The 16,574-nt window shown below is 45.1% G+C and overlaps 1 protein-coding gene across 1 annotated transcript in view; it reads left to right on the top strand.

The window, feature by feature from the left end:
* ZSWIM8 (zinc finger SWIM-type containing 8) overlaps positions 1-16,574 on the top strand; it is a 99,403-nt gene that overhangs the window by 26,916 nt on the left and 55,913 nt on the right. Inside the window, exon 2 of the mRNA XM_078613506.1 lies at positions 16,203-16,356. Within this exon, the coding sequence (XP_078469632.1) occupies positions 16,203-16,356 (154 nt within the window). The remainder of the gene's footprint in view (positions 1-16,202; positions 16,357-16,574) is intronic.

The raw sequence follows: 16,574 nt of genomic DNA, 5'->3' as shown, positions 1-16,574 counted from the left end.
ATCCTTTATATTAAGTTCGCTGCCACGCATATAAAGAATTTATAGTGAAAAAATGTGTTTTCACGAACGTGTCCACATGCAAACCACAAAATACAAAGCCCCCAACTCGGACAACACGTGAAGACCCGTGCAACGCCGGGTTTTACTGCTATTTATATATATAAAAAAGGGAAATTTGTGAATGTGTGTCTGTTGAAAATGTTTAGCGTACTTCCCGACATGCAAAAAACGTGAAATTTGCCATGTGGGTACTTTCCAGAATGTACACCATGCAAAACTTATAAAAACATTACTTTTGTATTCTTTTGGGGGGGGGGGGGCGCAATAATGCATATATTTTGCACGGCAACTGAGCTGTGACGTCACATCTGTCATGTGACCCGCGCGTGCGGAAGCGTAACGCAGTGTGCCTGCTCATCACGCATCCCCCCCCCAACCCTCGGTGAGTAAAGTGCCATACTAATGTTTTGCAGGTCTAAGACTTTCTTCGCGCAGCATTGCTTTATTATTCCTGTCGTTTACTGCCGTACGCACCGTTAAAGATGTGTGTCTGTAGCAAGCGCGTGTATGTGTACCTATGGACGGGGGGCGCGTGTGTGGGGCGAGCGGTAGTGTAGTGGTTAGTGCGCTGCGCTATGAACTCGGCGACCCGAGTTCGATTCCCACTTACTACCACCACCTGTGACGATCATTTGAACCGGTCCTGGGCCTCCCCTAGGTCGACTCAGCCTCAAACGAGTAACCGTGGTGTGAACATAGCCACTGGGGAGACAAAGACGGCCGGGCGTCGAGAATGCAAGTCCCGGGCGAAGCCGGGTAGTAAAGCTAGTTTTTACATATACAATAATTAGTTTCTTGTTTGCACACATTTTAGGTAACTCTTGAATTGGTTCCCTGGTGACAGAATTTGCTTGAATATGTTTCTTGTTTGCGATCAGGTTTGTGCAGTATATTACTCTATATTGAATTCTTACTTCTTCTTGGTTCTTTCGGTAAAGTCACGTAGAAGGGAAGTAATAAAATAATAAAAATAAAACATAATAAAACAATTTTTTATTTTATTATTTTTTATTATTTTATTACTTCCCTTCTACGTGACTTTACCGAAAGAACCAAGAAGATGAATCCCTGCAGTCACGAAAGCTTTAAATCGAAATTGAATTCTTACTATTATAGACTTTAACCCGAGGATGCAGCCCAGCGTCCCAAGAGACTTGGCATGATGTCTTTGGTTGACATTACAGGCTCGTGTGTCACTTGAGACGTTATACAGGACATTTGACATCTTATGGAATGTAAAAATAATCCCTATATTCCTGTTATAACCAGGTCTGCCGTGGATCATGATGCTCAAGGGAGTTTCGGCCAATGCCACGGCAAAGTAAACATTCGAGTGTGGAGTTCAGCAAATTCCTGCATGGTGTGCTGATTAGAACTCTCTCATTCTCACCCCTTTCTTTTTCATTTTCTCTTCCCTGCTGCTCGTGATCTTTTGGAGCACACATCATCTGCTTCTGCTTTTCCTGCCTCAGTGCGTCTCTGCCACCAAGTTCCAGTCTGCGCTTTTCTTTCCCTGCTCTGTCTCCCACTGCTCGCTTGATCTCTTCTTTGATGCTTCGTGCCCAGTTGATTTTATGGGCTTCTGCCACTTATCCTTCCAGCGCCGTCCAAGATTCTTCCAGAGCCGTGCACAGTAGCTTGTCGCCTGCCATGCTCTTCACATGTACATCGACATCTCTGGGTGAATTGGTTGTGTTGTCAGCATAGCCCATCATCTCCAGGGTCTAGGCGTCATGTGTCTAAATTGACCAAATTTGAAATATTACCCCGCAGATTACTCAATTGAGGTCACGCACGGGACCCATTGGCCTCTATTTGTTCAAAAAAACTTGGCAGGACACTCCTGAAAAATAGTCATGAGACTCGGTGAGACTCTCCTGGGTAAACAAGCGTCGTAAATAAATAATGAAAACAACATGGTCCAACGGCGGCCATCAGAAATCTTTGATACTCGCCATGGGATTGTGGAATTTCCACTGCTGTCTCGGGGTCGCCAATGCAAACGAGTCCCTTACCAGTGCTCGTTTCAGCTGGGGGGGACACCATGAATTAGACTGCTCGTGCAACTTGTGCCTTGGTTTGGCTGTGAGCCTTTGGTTGCTGGCATTGCAGTCAAATGAATGACCGCACTTGGGAATAAACATGTACACTGCGGTTCCTTAAAACGTGTCCTTCAAATTAGCAGCGCGTTCAGCTGTGCTAATGAGCTTTTCCATACCTCGGTATATGATGTTAATGGATAGCGAAACATACCTGGGCTGCTTGCCAGCAACGCTTTAGAAAACCACAGGCTCATTTGCAGAGATTTAGTGGATTTTAAATAAATGCACGTCTCACCGACTGGTTCATGATTGATTCTGAGACCTTGAGCGAGTTTCTTTGTCCCCTTTCTCAAGGGTGTCTACCTCTCTCTGTCCAGTGGTAAAGTAAAACTACAAAAACTATAAACTATTTTATTTTCACCAGGGAGAGGCCCACTGAGCTACGTAGCTCTTTTTCAGAAGCGACCTGGCCACAAATGATAGCTCAACGAAGTGGCTTCTCATCACGTGGACATTTACAGCAGCGTGTATTATAAATGTGAAGGGAAAAACTGGAGGACCCGGAGAAAAATCCGTGCGACCACGGGGAGAAAATGCAAACTCTCGAGATACAGGCGTTAGGATTGTGATCGGTATCGAACCCATGCCTCCTGTATACTAGGCGAGGTAGCCAACATCTCGCCACTGCTGTGTGCCCCATTGGGTTGGAGACCGCTCGTTCGTTCGTCCCGTGATGTGATGAATCTCATCACAAATTGTCACGATTTGAATTATATGTGTCGATTCAAGAATAGTTTTTTTTATCCGCTTGATATTGTCCCATTTGTATTGTCTGTCTCATTGTTCCATTAAGCCAAAAGGAACATCTGTATCAACAATTTATATCTGTCGTGAACAATTCAACTCTGTGGGGTGTTATGACATTGTAGCTCATGTGCCATTACAACATCTGGCTGAAATTATGATTAGATTTATTATATATATTTTGTCTTAGTGTCTCGAGATAAATAAGCGTACATATGAGCTGTCAGATGCGTGACGATTTTCCCTCCCTACGATTCAATGGATTGTGATTCATAGTCGCGAATCGAATCAATGATGGATACATTTTTTTTACAATGGTGACTATCGTGTAGCCTTCAGTGGCTGGATGCCTGACACGGACGCATGAGACATAGAGTAGATTAAGATGAGAAAAACATAGATTTTTACACTCATAATTTAAGAATATTAATGGATGAATCGACTAACCCCATGATCCCTCTGGGGTCCGCGGGGTCTACCAATTGAGAAAATATTGTTTTACGGGTAGGCTCGCTTTTGCCGCAGGAACGCCGAGTTTGCACCACCGGCTCAGGACTTGCTGATGGATAATGAGCGGCAACCCACACGCCGTAGGCCATTGACGCTCCTCGACGTAGCGAATGAGACACGAGCGTTAACAATGGAACGCCGAAACGAAGGGGGGGTTGGGGGTCTCCCGCCTCGAGACGGTTTTTGTCTGTGCCTGTTCATCCTCCAGCACCTGTTGCTTACTGATTGGCTCACGTTGGCAACGGGTACAGACGCCTCCGAGACACCGAGAGGAGCTGGACACTGTAATGTGAAACCTCTCACGAGGCTTGTAGTATTTCTGAAAGGCCACCACCGGTTCAGGAGTGCAGAAGAGAAACGGTAGCCTTCCAATTATTGTGACCATCTCGATTTGGAATATTGACGACGTTTGCAAACGCGTTCAATTTGCTGTTGTATGGCTTCCCACTCCATACAGTCTCTGTTATGCTGCTTTCTTTTTCAGGTTTATTTCAATGGTTAGTTTTGAATTTGAACCATGTGATCCTTTTTGGTCTACGTGGCTGATCACGTCAGATCTTGGCAGCCAAGCAGGACTGAGACATGGTTCATTCTTGGATGTGAGACTTGGGCTGCAATGTGGCAGCGAGATGGCAGTGCAGCAATTAATTCTTGAAGACATCCGTGTCGGGGCTTTTGAGTGCTATCACCTTTATATCGTGTGGGTCTTTCTTTTTCTTTCTCATGCATTCCACTTTTATCCCACAAACCAAAAGGTCATTTCTGGTGTTGGCCAAACATCCCAATTCAGCACTCTCTTGGAAAATATTATTTGCACTTAGGTGAGACATTGCTGGATAAATAAACCTCCCTGCATCTGCTGACCATCTCATAACCCATCACCTGTTATGGCCATGAAGTCTCCCATCCAAGTACTAACCGAGCTCATTCCTGGTTAGCTTCCAACATCTGTAGACATCTAGGCCTCTGGGCTACATTTCCATGTAATTCACTAACACTTTGTCAAGGCTAATGCACAGCAGTATGTGAATGATGTGCATTTCATCAGTGCTTAGATTGCGCAACGCCATAGTCCTTTCGTCAGTGGGTGTTGTGGAAATATATCTATCATTTATACTCAAGCTTCACACACTCCCACACAGCAGGAGGTCAAAGTTGGCGGTGTTCAGTCTCTGAAATGGAACTTGCGCAAATTGCGCGTGTGTAGCAGTGCTTTTGTGGAAGCATTCGCATTCTCCCAATAATTAAATATAGGCATGCCGTATGTTTCATTGCTGAACTATTATTTGCAACAGATCAAACGTAGACAAAACAGAAGCAGCATTCGCCGTGTCCACGCTAACCGTCTGGCCTGCCCCTGCTGGACATCTATGACAAAGAGCATCATAGCTCATCGGATTTCTTCAGGATAAATAAATATTCTGAGTCTGAGATGATTGGCTAGAGAGAAGAACCAAATTGTGATCTACGTCAGGAAACACGTAGAGGAACGAGAGAGAAAAGAGAATAAATAAACATATTTAAGCTCATTGACTAGTGTGTTTGCTTCTTGGTCACAATTAAATAGTTTACGAAAGGTAAAATAAATAAGGCCAGTCTGAAAAATGTCACGCAATGAAAATATCGAAAGCCAAGGTGTTACCCTGTTTAATCTGGTGGTGTTGGAAAGGCAGTCCATAGCACACGTAGCACACCCACTGTTGACTTCCCCGTGTTTTATTCAACCATAATTAGACGTTGCGCAATGGGCACATAAAAATCGAATTGCATAACGTAATTGCCCTTGTAAGGATTAATAAGCTGCTGTGTTAAGTTACTGTAATTCATGGTAATGTTGTCCTTGTTGTCATGAAGTGTATCTTGCTGCCGTTATCATTTTGCGATGTGGTGCTGATGTGGTTATTTTACTAGGCATGTAAGGATGCAATCATTTGTCTGTTAAAACCGATTCTTAAGCTCCATGGCACATGCATTGAATAGTACATTCGTTCTGTGTTTACTCAAGCTAAGGGCTTCTAGGTCCTGCCAATAACACGAGAAAAGGACCATTATCATATTTTAGATGTTTCATAACTCGGTTTTGTAATTGCAGATATTGTTAACAGTTGAAATCTTTGGCCATATTTGACACGCAGTAGTAGTTCTGTAACGTCATCTTCCCTGGCCATTCCCGGAAACACGTGGCAATCAAACCAAAATGTTTAGTCGCTAATGCAAGAATTTGCTAAATTCAGTGACAAACCAAGTTTATTGTGATGATCTTTGTTAATAATAATAATTTACATTTATAAGTTGCACTTCATCCAAGGATCCCAATGCGCAGTGTATGGAAAGCAAGGGGAGACAGCACCAGTGGTAAATGACCAAAACGATGGGTAAAAGGCCATTTTAAAGAGGTGATTTTTCTGGGCATATTTTAAAAGCCCTAAAGATTCTGATTGTCTTATTTTCAGACGCAACGTGTCCCATAGTCTTGGAGTTGCACTGTTATTGATGAACATGTTGGCGTCAACTTTCTCCACTTGAATAACCCAATGTAATCAGGTGGTTGAAACCTTGATATCAAACCCAGTGTTCATTTGTTTCTGGGCTCAGTGCAGGCTCCCACCATATGAATGTGTAATTTCCACCGCTGACTGAGGGCTTCCAACAACTATGAATTCCACAAGTGCTGAGCAATGTCCACATATCCCTTACCCAGAGTCGCAATGGGATTCATCGAGCAAAATACGATTGAATCATGGGGGGACTGAAACCCAGATTCGAACTCCCAGGATCTTCATGTTATCAGCTCATTGTGTCATGTGCCCAAAAGTGAACAACCTGGCTACCTTGGGAAGACTTATCTTGTGTCCTCCGTACAATGCATGAGCCTTTTCCTTTGGAGGTTGTTTATTCAAGGAGCAAGCAAAACATATCCATGCCTAGCATCGTACACCCCGATAGCGTCAAAGAACGGGGAAGTACGTCTATAGATTGAGATAGCAAGTAGTGACCGCTTTGCAAAAGAAATATTAGCTTGCGTCTTATCAGCACCCGTTGGGAAACCGACAGCTGCGGAGTAAGCATATATTGTTTTTGTGCACACTCACTATAGACTCACGTGATCGGCTGCCTGCGTAATGGGGGAGGGGAGGCGGAGGGGAATGTCACTAAAATTAACCGAGAAAAGCATAAAAATAAAACGTTCTCGGCACTTTGACCGAGTTGTGACCCATGGGCAGTGAAATATGGCAGGCAGCAACAGAGGCGCACTTGGGGCTATTAATAGCGCCACGTACACAAGGAAATGTCTTTAGGAGGCCATGTGATTTGGAACGTGGGGTTCAATGCCTTCCCGTCGCATAAGCGCGAAGCATTCTCCTTCCCAACTTCAACGATACCCATCAAAAACATGCGTGCCCGCTAATTTGCCCGCTTAGACTTTGACCAGCTACTGTACAAAGCATCTTGTACACCGCTAAATGCAAGGGTGGTTCAATCCGTAAATATACCTCCGATTAACACGTTTGGCTATGTACGGTGCGAAAGAAGTTCAACATGCATATAATTTTGAGAATTCTGTTACCTGTGCCATGATACGTTTCTTTGTTGTATCCCTAGTGAGGCTTGTTGGTAGATCAGCAGTGCTGCCATTTATCAAGGTTATGAATTCAACACTGGGCCAGGGCTAATTCAGGCCCATCATTATCCCACTGAGCATCACATGATGAGGACTGTACCACTTGGAAATGAAGTTTATAGTGGTCATTCCAAAGTGAGATAGCTCCCATGTCAATAGAAATGTGGAATTGTGAAGTAGCACAATCCACGATGCGATGCCTCCCAAGTAGGTAGACTGCAGACAGACACCACTAAGTTAATACAAAAAAAACTAAACACATTTTTATTTCATCAGGTAAGGCCCACTGAGTTATATAGCTCTTTTTCAAAAGCGACCTGGCCATTCATGATAGCCGAATGAAGTGGCTTATCACGTGCAAATTCATAGCAGCCAAATACTCTCAACACATGTTTCTAAATGTGGAGGGAAAAGCTGGAGGACCTGGAGAAAAATCCACATGATCACGGGGAGAGACATGCATACTCCAAATATACAGGCATCCGGATCGGGATGTAACCCATGACCTCCTGTATACCAGGCGAGGTAGTTAACATCTCACGACTGCCCAGCGCACTCTCGCGACCACGGCGCCCAATACAATTTGCCCAATGTTTTGGTTAGAAAACTGCAAGCTCAAATTCCGGTCGGAGGGGTCGACTCGGTCATCAATCCGTCCAAGGTCGCTAAACTGACCCAACACTTTGTGTTAAGTCAGCAGTGGTCAACCTGTGGAGAGACTGACCCCCCCCCCCCCCACCATCACAATATGCAAATTCCAACTCGGGTCGTGGATCAAAATCTGCGCGACATTGGTTTTGTTTGGGCAGAAAGATGCATCGAATAATGGGATTGGCTACTTTGTCAAAAAACAAAAAATATCTCGTGTCAATGAGCTTATCACCGCGTTTAAATGAGGACGTATTGCTATGAACAGACTTAAAATGCTGTGTCTTCGGAGCGCACACTCTTGAGATGAGCCAGAGCCATCATCATCCGTGCCTTTTTAATGCCTCGGTGTGAAAAATGACAGCTCAGAAGACGGAGAACGAATGAATTAAACGAAGGAAAATTTCACACTGCTGCTCTGTTACGCAACAACACAAAGGGTCACAAAAGACATTTACTCCAACACATTGCAGGGTGCGACACTTGACGGTATTTTCGATTTTTAAAAGCACTGGCGGTCTCATAATTCCTACAAACAAACCAGGTGCTCAAGTGTGGTAAATTGATGGTCTCATTTGTGGTCTCAGTCTGATCACCACAAATAAGGCATTGACTGCACACATTTTTATCTTGATTTTATTGGCTGATCCCTCGGCTTTCACTCTGTTAGAACTTCTTTCGTACGGTGGGGAGTTGATCGGTAGCGTTTGTACGTCCGTGTCAACTTCGGTGAGTGAACAACTCCGGAGTGGCCTGGTGAATATCTGAAATACCGGCCAGTGATTGATCACAGTGGGTATTACTTGCGCAAGAAGTGCCATGATTTGAAAGTAGAGTGACCACAGTCACACTGGGCTATTTTTAATTGTGCACTGGTGGAGGAGATATCCGCATGTGCCTTATGATATTCTATCGGATGGTACATAGACTGTCAAGAAATCCCACACATGAATAGAGATCACCATTGGAAATCTCCATTGGAAATAATGGAGATTCTATACTCTTCTATACTCTAAGTCGCGTAGGTATAAAATAAAATAAATTAAATTCCGACGTTTGGGGCGCAACACAAGTGTCCGTCATCACTTAAGCAATTGTTTCTTGCTGTGGTTGTCCCACCTGATGACGGACGATTGTGTTGCGCCTGAAACGTCGTGATTTAATTTATTTTATTTTCTACCTACGTGACTTTACCGAAAGAACCAAAGAGTATGGATCCCTTCAGTCACGAAAACTTCAAATGTAGAACGGAGATTATGTGACAGTCTGGGAGTTGTCCATAGAATCCCCATAGATTTAGTTTGACGATTTTGAATCTCCATTACAATTGATGGAATTCAGCAATTACCCCGCTAAAACACTGGCGATTCCAGCCATCTCACAACTTTATTAAGAATCTTCTTGATTCTGATGGAGCCTGCAGAACGGCCTGCTCTTGAATGATGTCAGGGTCAACCAATCCACGTATTTTTTTTACCCGGAAAGTCCCATTTTAGCCAGTTACCTAGCCAGTTACCTAGCCAGTTACCTAGCTAGTTTTCAAGAGAGATCCACGGTGCATCATATTCTGTCTTTAGTTGCCCACATTACAGCAGACAGTGAAGCTGCAGAGAAATAAATACCTTGATTATGAAACAAATAATTGATTATTCTAGACTACCACAGGCACAACCACATTGTACACTATCCCTAGATGTGATAGGTGCACACAGTAAGACAACATCGCAAGACAGTCAGTTGTTTACGTTAATTAAATAACGAACGTCGGGGCGATTCGCCAACTTGCCCGGTGAGGAACCCCAGATCGCCCCCATAAAGTCCAGAAAATTGGAAATATTTTCCGCTTTCGGGTGTTGTCGGCCCTCCCTGGTAACGCGGCGGCGGTGTCAGCGCGTGAGCCCATCATGGGTCCTCGAGGTGGGATCACCGTGATGCCGAAAGCCAATCGGTTGCATGTATGTAGGTGGCCAACCGTGATAATCGTCAGCTACTTCGCCAGGATTTGAACGGCAAGGTGCAATGGCTTGGTCGAGAGAAATCGTAGAGCCTCACGAGAGGTCTTTTCGGCCGGCGGTGTTGGAGGAGGTAATGAGGATGTGTGCGGTCTTCCTGCCACTTGGTCTCTTAGCCCTGCCGATCACTTTGAAAATCGTGTGTGATTGCTCACGTCTCCCATGACATTTGGGGCGCCTCCGTCATTAACTGGTCACAGGGTCTTCTTTATGCAGTATCTTTGCACTGAATGAAGGGTGCCACGGTGGCGAGATGTTAACTTCTTCGCCCGGCATACAGGAGGTAGTGGGTTCAATCTCAACCCTGACGCCTGTATATTGGAGTTTGTATGTTCTACCCATGGTCGCGCGAGCTTTTGTCTGGGTCCTCCGGTTTTTCCCTCCACATTTAGAAATATGCGTTTTAGAGTTATTTGGATGCTATAAATTTACCACGTGATAAACCACTTCGTTGAGCTTTCATTTGTGGCCAGGTCGCTTCTGAAAAAGAGCTATGTAGCTCAGTCGGCCTTACCTGGTAAAATAAAAAATAGTTTACATTAGATTAGTTTGTGCCCTTTCCACTGAGTCTCGCGGTCCTCCACAAAGTCAAAGAGAACGGAAGATCCCATTCTGACGGCTCCTCTGCTTGCACCTGCGGCATTGGTTCCTGGAAGGTAGTGGAGATGGTATTGGACAACGCTTGGTGTCTTATCGAGATTCATCTGCATGCAGTTGAGTTTACCGTCATTAAAAACTGCATTACAGTTTCGATTTAAAGCTTTCGTGACTGCAGGGATTCATCTTCTTGGTTCTTTCAGTAAAGTCACGTAGAAGGGAAGTAATAAAATAATAAAAATAAAACATAATAAAATAAAATAATTCTCACGACGTTTCGGCTACAACGCAAGCAGCCGTCTTCAGGTGAAGAATGAGACACTACCAAGCTAGGAGCTTATATATAAGCTGGGTTGGAGGTGGAAGAGCGCCTTAACAAAAAGAATGTGCATATGAAGAGGAATTTAGCATATTCATGGGAAATGCGTAGGAGGTGGGCGGGGGGGTTTCAAAGTCATATTATGCCCATGCATTATGCAGGATCAGCAGCACCAAGGGGGGGGGGGGGGGGTGCAGGGAGTAGCATTAACAAAGGAAAGGAATGTTAATGATATGTAGCTGCAGTTACTAAACAACCACGTAGAAAACTAAAGTATAAACTACATAAAAAACTAAAGTATAAACTTCATAGCACCATCGGTATACTTACTATACTCTACAATAAGCTGAGTTACTAACAGCAAGTAATACATTACAATTCTACGTCGTAAAAATGATATAATATGCTTCCATCTAAACTTTATTCTCTTACATCACACGAGCATATACCGTACTATATACTGCCATAGATAAACCCAACATTAAATTATATACTGTATTGCTATAAACCACCCTATACCTTATACATTTTAATATAACACTATGTATTATTCTACCCACCCTAATGTGTATCGAAATGGTTTATTACGTCCTTCCAATGATTGCTAAGCCAGAATCCATCTTCTCGGTTAAAATTGTCTCTGTGTTTGTATATGTGGATCGCCTCATGAACGAAGCTCTCATGATAGCCAGATGGCTTGCAGAGAACCTCTGTCTTGGAGAAGTCAATGTCATGTGAGCCCACTGAGTTGTAACAGTGATCTGCCACGGCTGAGGTGTTTGTCCTACCGTGTTTCAGGTCAGCTTTATGTTCACGGATGCGGTCTGAGACATGTCGTTTGGTTTCCCCAATGTAACTGCTACCACAGAGGCAACTTAGTTTGTAGAAGCCAGGGTACTGTATGTCTGGAACCACATCTTTTACAGACGGTACCAGATCACGGATTTTATGTACTGTGTTAAATCGGACCTGGATCTTGTGTTTAATCAGGATTTTGGAGATCTTTTTTGTGACCCCAGCAATGTAGGGTAAGGTGATGGTCTTGAAAGGCTCCTCAACAGGATCCTTCTTGATGGTTGGAGTGATGGCTTTGCGGATTGTGTAGTCGGAGTAACCATTAGCCTTGATCAGACCAAACAGTTCTCGTTGAAACCTTCTGCAGCCAGGCCACCAAGATTATACGGCTTGCCAAAGATACATAAAGAAGATACACCTCTTCGTCCCATTGTCTCTACTATCAACTCCCCCACCTATAAATTGGCTCGTTTTTTGTCTGAAATCCTACGGCCTTTCACTGGAAAAACCACCTCTGCGGTACTAAACTCTACTGACCTGGTATCGACAATCAAGGGGATTGCCCTGTCCCCAGACGACCTGCTTGTCAGTTTTGATGTGGTTTCCTTATTCACCAAGGTTCCTGTACCTGACACCATCGCAATCATTGAAGACTTGGTTCATCAAGGACTGAATGCTGGGGTACCCCCCCTGGTGAGACACTGCTTAACCAATACATACTTCACCTGGAATGAAACTTTCTACAAGCAAATTGAGGGCACCCCAATGGGCTCCCCCCTATCTCCGGTTGTAGCCAACATCTTCATGGAGAAATTTGAGACGGACGCCATCCAGACTGCCACTCTACGCCCGACCTTATGGAAGAGGTACGTAGACGACACTTTTGTCATCTGGCCACATGGCCGGCCTGCTCTAGATCAATTTCTCGACCACATCAATTCCATACACCCAGCCATCAGATTCACCATGGAAGTCGAAAAAGATGGCAAGCTACCCTTTTTGGATGTCCTAATCAAAAGGAGACCTGATGGTTCAATGAGCCACTCTGTCTACAGGAAAGCCACCCATACGGATGCTTACCTAAAACCGGATTCCCACCACCATCCATCCCAGAAAAATTCCCTCATCAAGACTCTATATCATAGAGCCCAATGCATCTCCGACCATGAACACATTTCCAGTGAACTCAAACACGTACGCCAAGCTCTTAAGGCTAATGGTTACTCCGACTACACAATCCGCAAAGCCATCACTCCAACCATCAAGAAGGATCCTGTTGAGGAGCCTTTCAAGACCATCACCTTACCCTACATTGCTGGGGTCACAAAAAAGATCTCCAAAATCCTGATTAAACACAAGATCCAGGTCCGATTCAACACAGTACATAAATTCCTCTTCATATGCACATTCTTTTTGTTAAGGCGCTCTTCCACCTCCAACCCAGCTTATATATAAGCTTCTAGCTTGGTAGTGTCTCATTCTTCACCTGAAGACGGCTGCTTGCGTTGTAGCCAAAACGTCGTGAGAATTATTTTATTTTATTATGTTTTATTTTTATTATTTTATTACTTCCCTTCTACGTGACTTTACCGAAAGAACCAAGAAGATGCATTGCAGTTGTTGACCAGGGAGATGAGCTAACAAAAACGTTTGAACATTTATTAGATAACCAACACAATTTAACTGCAAGCGACTCATTAAATATCGCGTCTTGTTTTTGGTGCACTTAGTAGTGACCAAACTGAAGCCGTCAACTCTTTTGAAACCCCCATTTTAACGAGAGGTGGCTGAAACCCAGATTCTAAATGCCAGGACCTCGGAGATCCTGCCGCAGCGACACGATGTTAGCCTTTAAACTCCTGGGACGTTTGCCCTCGCCTTTTATTTATTTATTTATTTATTAGCTGTGCGCACTGTAAAAATTCTTGGAAAACCAAAATCGGCCCTTTATCTTCGAACAAACTTAAACATGCGGGCGTAAGCGATCCTCCTGCGGTCTGCTTTTTGGCCGCCTCTGTGGTGACCAGCGATGCGTGACCTAGCCACCTAGGTCATTCCCCTCCCTCCATCCAGTCCGGCTAGTCTCGGGACGAGGTTGTATTATAAATAGAGCTGCCTGTGGTGCATGCGCACACATACACACGACAAAACAAAGACAAAGACCCGTCGTATAGCCTTAACAGACTCTTGCGGCAAGTGCTTGTAGCAAGCACCTATGAACGCCGGCACAGGCGCACGAGGGGGTGGGTGGCCAGCACCACGCCCCGTCGCCTTCATCTCCCCAGTGGCGATGTTTACACACCACACCAGGTACACATTTGAGGCCAAGTCAGCCTAGGGGAGGCCCAATACCGTTTCAGATAATCTTCACTGATGTTGTGAATGGGAATCCAACTCGGGTCACTGTGTTCGTGGCACAGTGCGCCTACCACCGTGCCACTGTGTAATGCGGATGCGTACACGTACACGCACAGTAATCTGCACTTGAGGAAATTGTGCACATAAACATTAATACAGCGTGTTTCAAAAAGATGGATCCGATTTGAAATCGCTATATCTCTGCAACCACGAACCTCCCATGAATGAAACTCTTACCACTTTAAAGGGCTGGGCATAGAGTTTCAAATGATTACCGCTAGATGCCTCTCCCAGCGCAAAAACAGCCCCTAGCCTCAGTTATTCGCAAGACACACTGCCTCAACGTTGGATAGGTCACATGGGACCCCAAGACTGGGCGCTACACTCTTGGCCCCCAAGATCCCCAGACATCACACCCTGCGACTTTTTCTTGTGGGGATACGTCAAAGACCGTGTTGTTGTGCCACCATTAGCGACTAATCTGGATGACCTCAAAAACAGAATCACGGCAGTGGTGACTTCAGTGGAAGAAGACACTTTGAGAGGCGTTTGGGACGAATTCAACTATCGTCTCGATGTTGTCCGTACAGCAGGTGGAGGGCACATAGAGCATTTATAAAATGGTTAGTAAAACCTGATAACTCATTAAAGCGTTTGTAACTTTTTGTGTAATTGTAACATGTTTCCATCGTGAATTAAACTGCTTTGAAATTGGGTCCATCTTTTTGAAACACCCTGTACATCTGTTGGGAGTGCTTGCATTAAAGTGCTCGTGTTGAGCAATATAAAATAGATAGGTGACCTTTATTCGTAATTAGGTAAAAACTCATTGAGACCACGAGTATCTTTTTCAGAAGAGAGCGGTAGCGTTAAGAGCAGGACTCATAGTTGTTTATCACTGCCTGTTCTCATGGCCAACAAAAGGTTGTAAGGCTTTTAGAGCATTTCACTTGAATTTTATACTGAAATAGAACAATGTTCCTTTTACATGTTAATCTGGGCCCTCTGTGTGTGCTGTGTTTTCTGTGGTGACTTGTGGACTTGCCTTGTAGGAGTGGCTGCCATTTTTAAAGCGGCTGAAGTAATCGACCACAAATAAGTGTACGTTAATTGATCGATTTATCGACTCATCGTCCCAGCTCCACATCAAAGTATATTTTTATCCCCCATCCTTCATACCTCTGGTATCCCCCGAGACACACCGAGGAGGTGCCTCGCTACAAGACGAAAACCACTTGAGTTGTGTGCAGCACTGTCCTGTGAAGGCGGTGAGCTCCCAGCTTGTCATCTGTGGACCCACCGGTGGTCCGCATGGCCATATGAAGTGGTCCACGGAACTGTTACATATATATATTGACAACACACCGGATTGTTTTTTTGTACTGCTTGGTGGTCCTGTAAAATAATTTCAAGGTTGACGACGATTCTATGATTCAGAAAGGTTGGGAACTACTGATCCGAGGGATTCATGCGGGGGGGGGGGACTTCTGAGGATTTTTCCAGGCCACTGGGATTATTGGACCGTGAACCCCATACTCCTGACGCAGGGGTTTTTATTAAAAGCCTGGGCTGTCACCTTCGGCCTTTGGGGAGGAGTGGTGATCTGTGTCCACGGGGGGTCTTCTCAACATGGTAATGTGCGAGAGCAAAACTCTGCTGGTTGGGCACCAACCCCCCCGCCCCCCCCCCCCCGTCTTTTGTGTCCTCTGCTTAATGGGGGCGTTGAGCAGAAATTTTACGATACAGGAGAGAAACTCCTCCTGTCCGCGTCAATGCAGAGGGACGCTATCGGCAGATCCTGCTGTCTGTAAACAACTGTGAAAATCACTCCTCTTGGCTGCTGTTGTTTTTTGTTGTAATATTGGTTTGACGTTGCTGTTCAAGCACAAATAACAACTCCAACGCATTTGTCAATCGGGGACATTTTAGGCAATGGGCCCTACTCTCTGCTTTGAAATGTCATCTTTGATTTAATGCCGATGCCATTGAATTGTGCCACTTATATAGTGCTTATTTGCCCTGTGTTCTAATTTCATGGTGTCTTTGTCCTATAGCTATCTTACTTATAGTGTCCCCCATGCCCTGTACACCCTGTTGTGTCTGTTCCATCGTTTAATCCACATCAGTCCATTGTGCTCTCAATACCTTGTCAATCCTGCGTAGCCACTCCATTGTGCTCTCGATGCTTTGTGTACCCTCTATATGTGTACCCTCTTGAGTTCCATGCAGTGGGTTCATTGTGTTCTCCATCCATTGTGTACACCGCGTAGCTGGCTATGAGTTTCCTCAATATTTGTGTGCCCTGTCTGTGTAGCAGATGCATCGTGCCCCCCCTACGTCTCGTGTACCCTGTACAGTGTTGGGTCCCGGTCTCCCTTACACGCGTGCGCGCTCTCCCGTCTCCTCCCGCCGCCACCGCGCTCTCTCGCCAGCAGAAGGGCAGGTGTCGCCGCTGGTGGAGCTAGCGGCGCGGCAGGTGGCGCTGCACATCCCGTTCGAGGTGGTGGAGAAGGTGTACCCGCCCGTGCCCGAGCAGCTGCAGCTTCGCATCGCTTTCTGGAGCTTCCCAGAGAATGAGGAGGACATCCGGTGAGGACCGCTGCGCTCTGCTTTCTCCTCCTCCTCCTCGTACTCCTCCTCCCTGCACTCCCAATACTTCACCTTCGACTCCTCGTACCCCTCTACCTTCTCTTACTCTGATTAATCATCCTCTTCCTACTGCTGTCACAACCATTGCAGCTTCCTCTTCCGAAGTGTACACACCTTAGACCTCATTCTCGCCACACTCTTCCATTTCGCTTACCTCG

Source organism: Lampetra planeri, chromosome 41, assembly GCF_965212315.1.
Source record: "Lampetra planeri chromosome 41, kcLamPlan1.2.h2, whole genome shotgun sequence".
NCBI lineage: Eukaryota > Metazoa > Chordata > Hyperoartia > Petromyzontiformes > Petromyzontidae > Lampetra > Lampetra planeri.
Note: the sequence above shows the minus strand (reverse complement) of the source record. Positions and strands in the feature narration are given on the sequence as shown.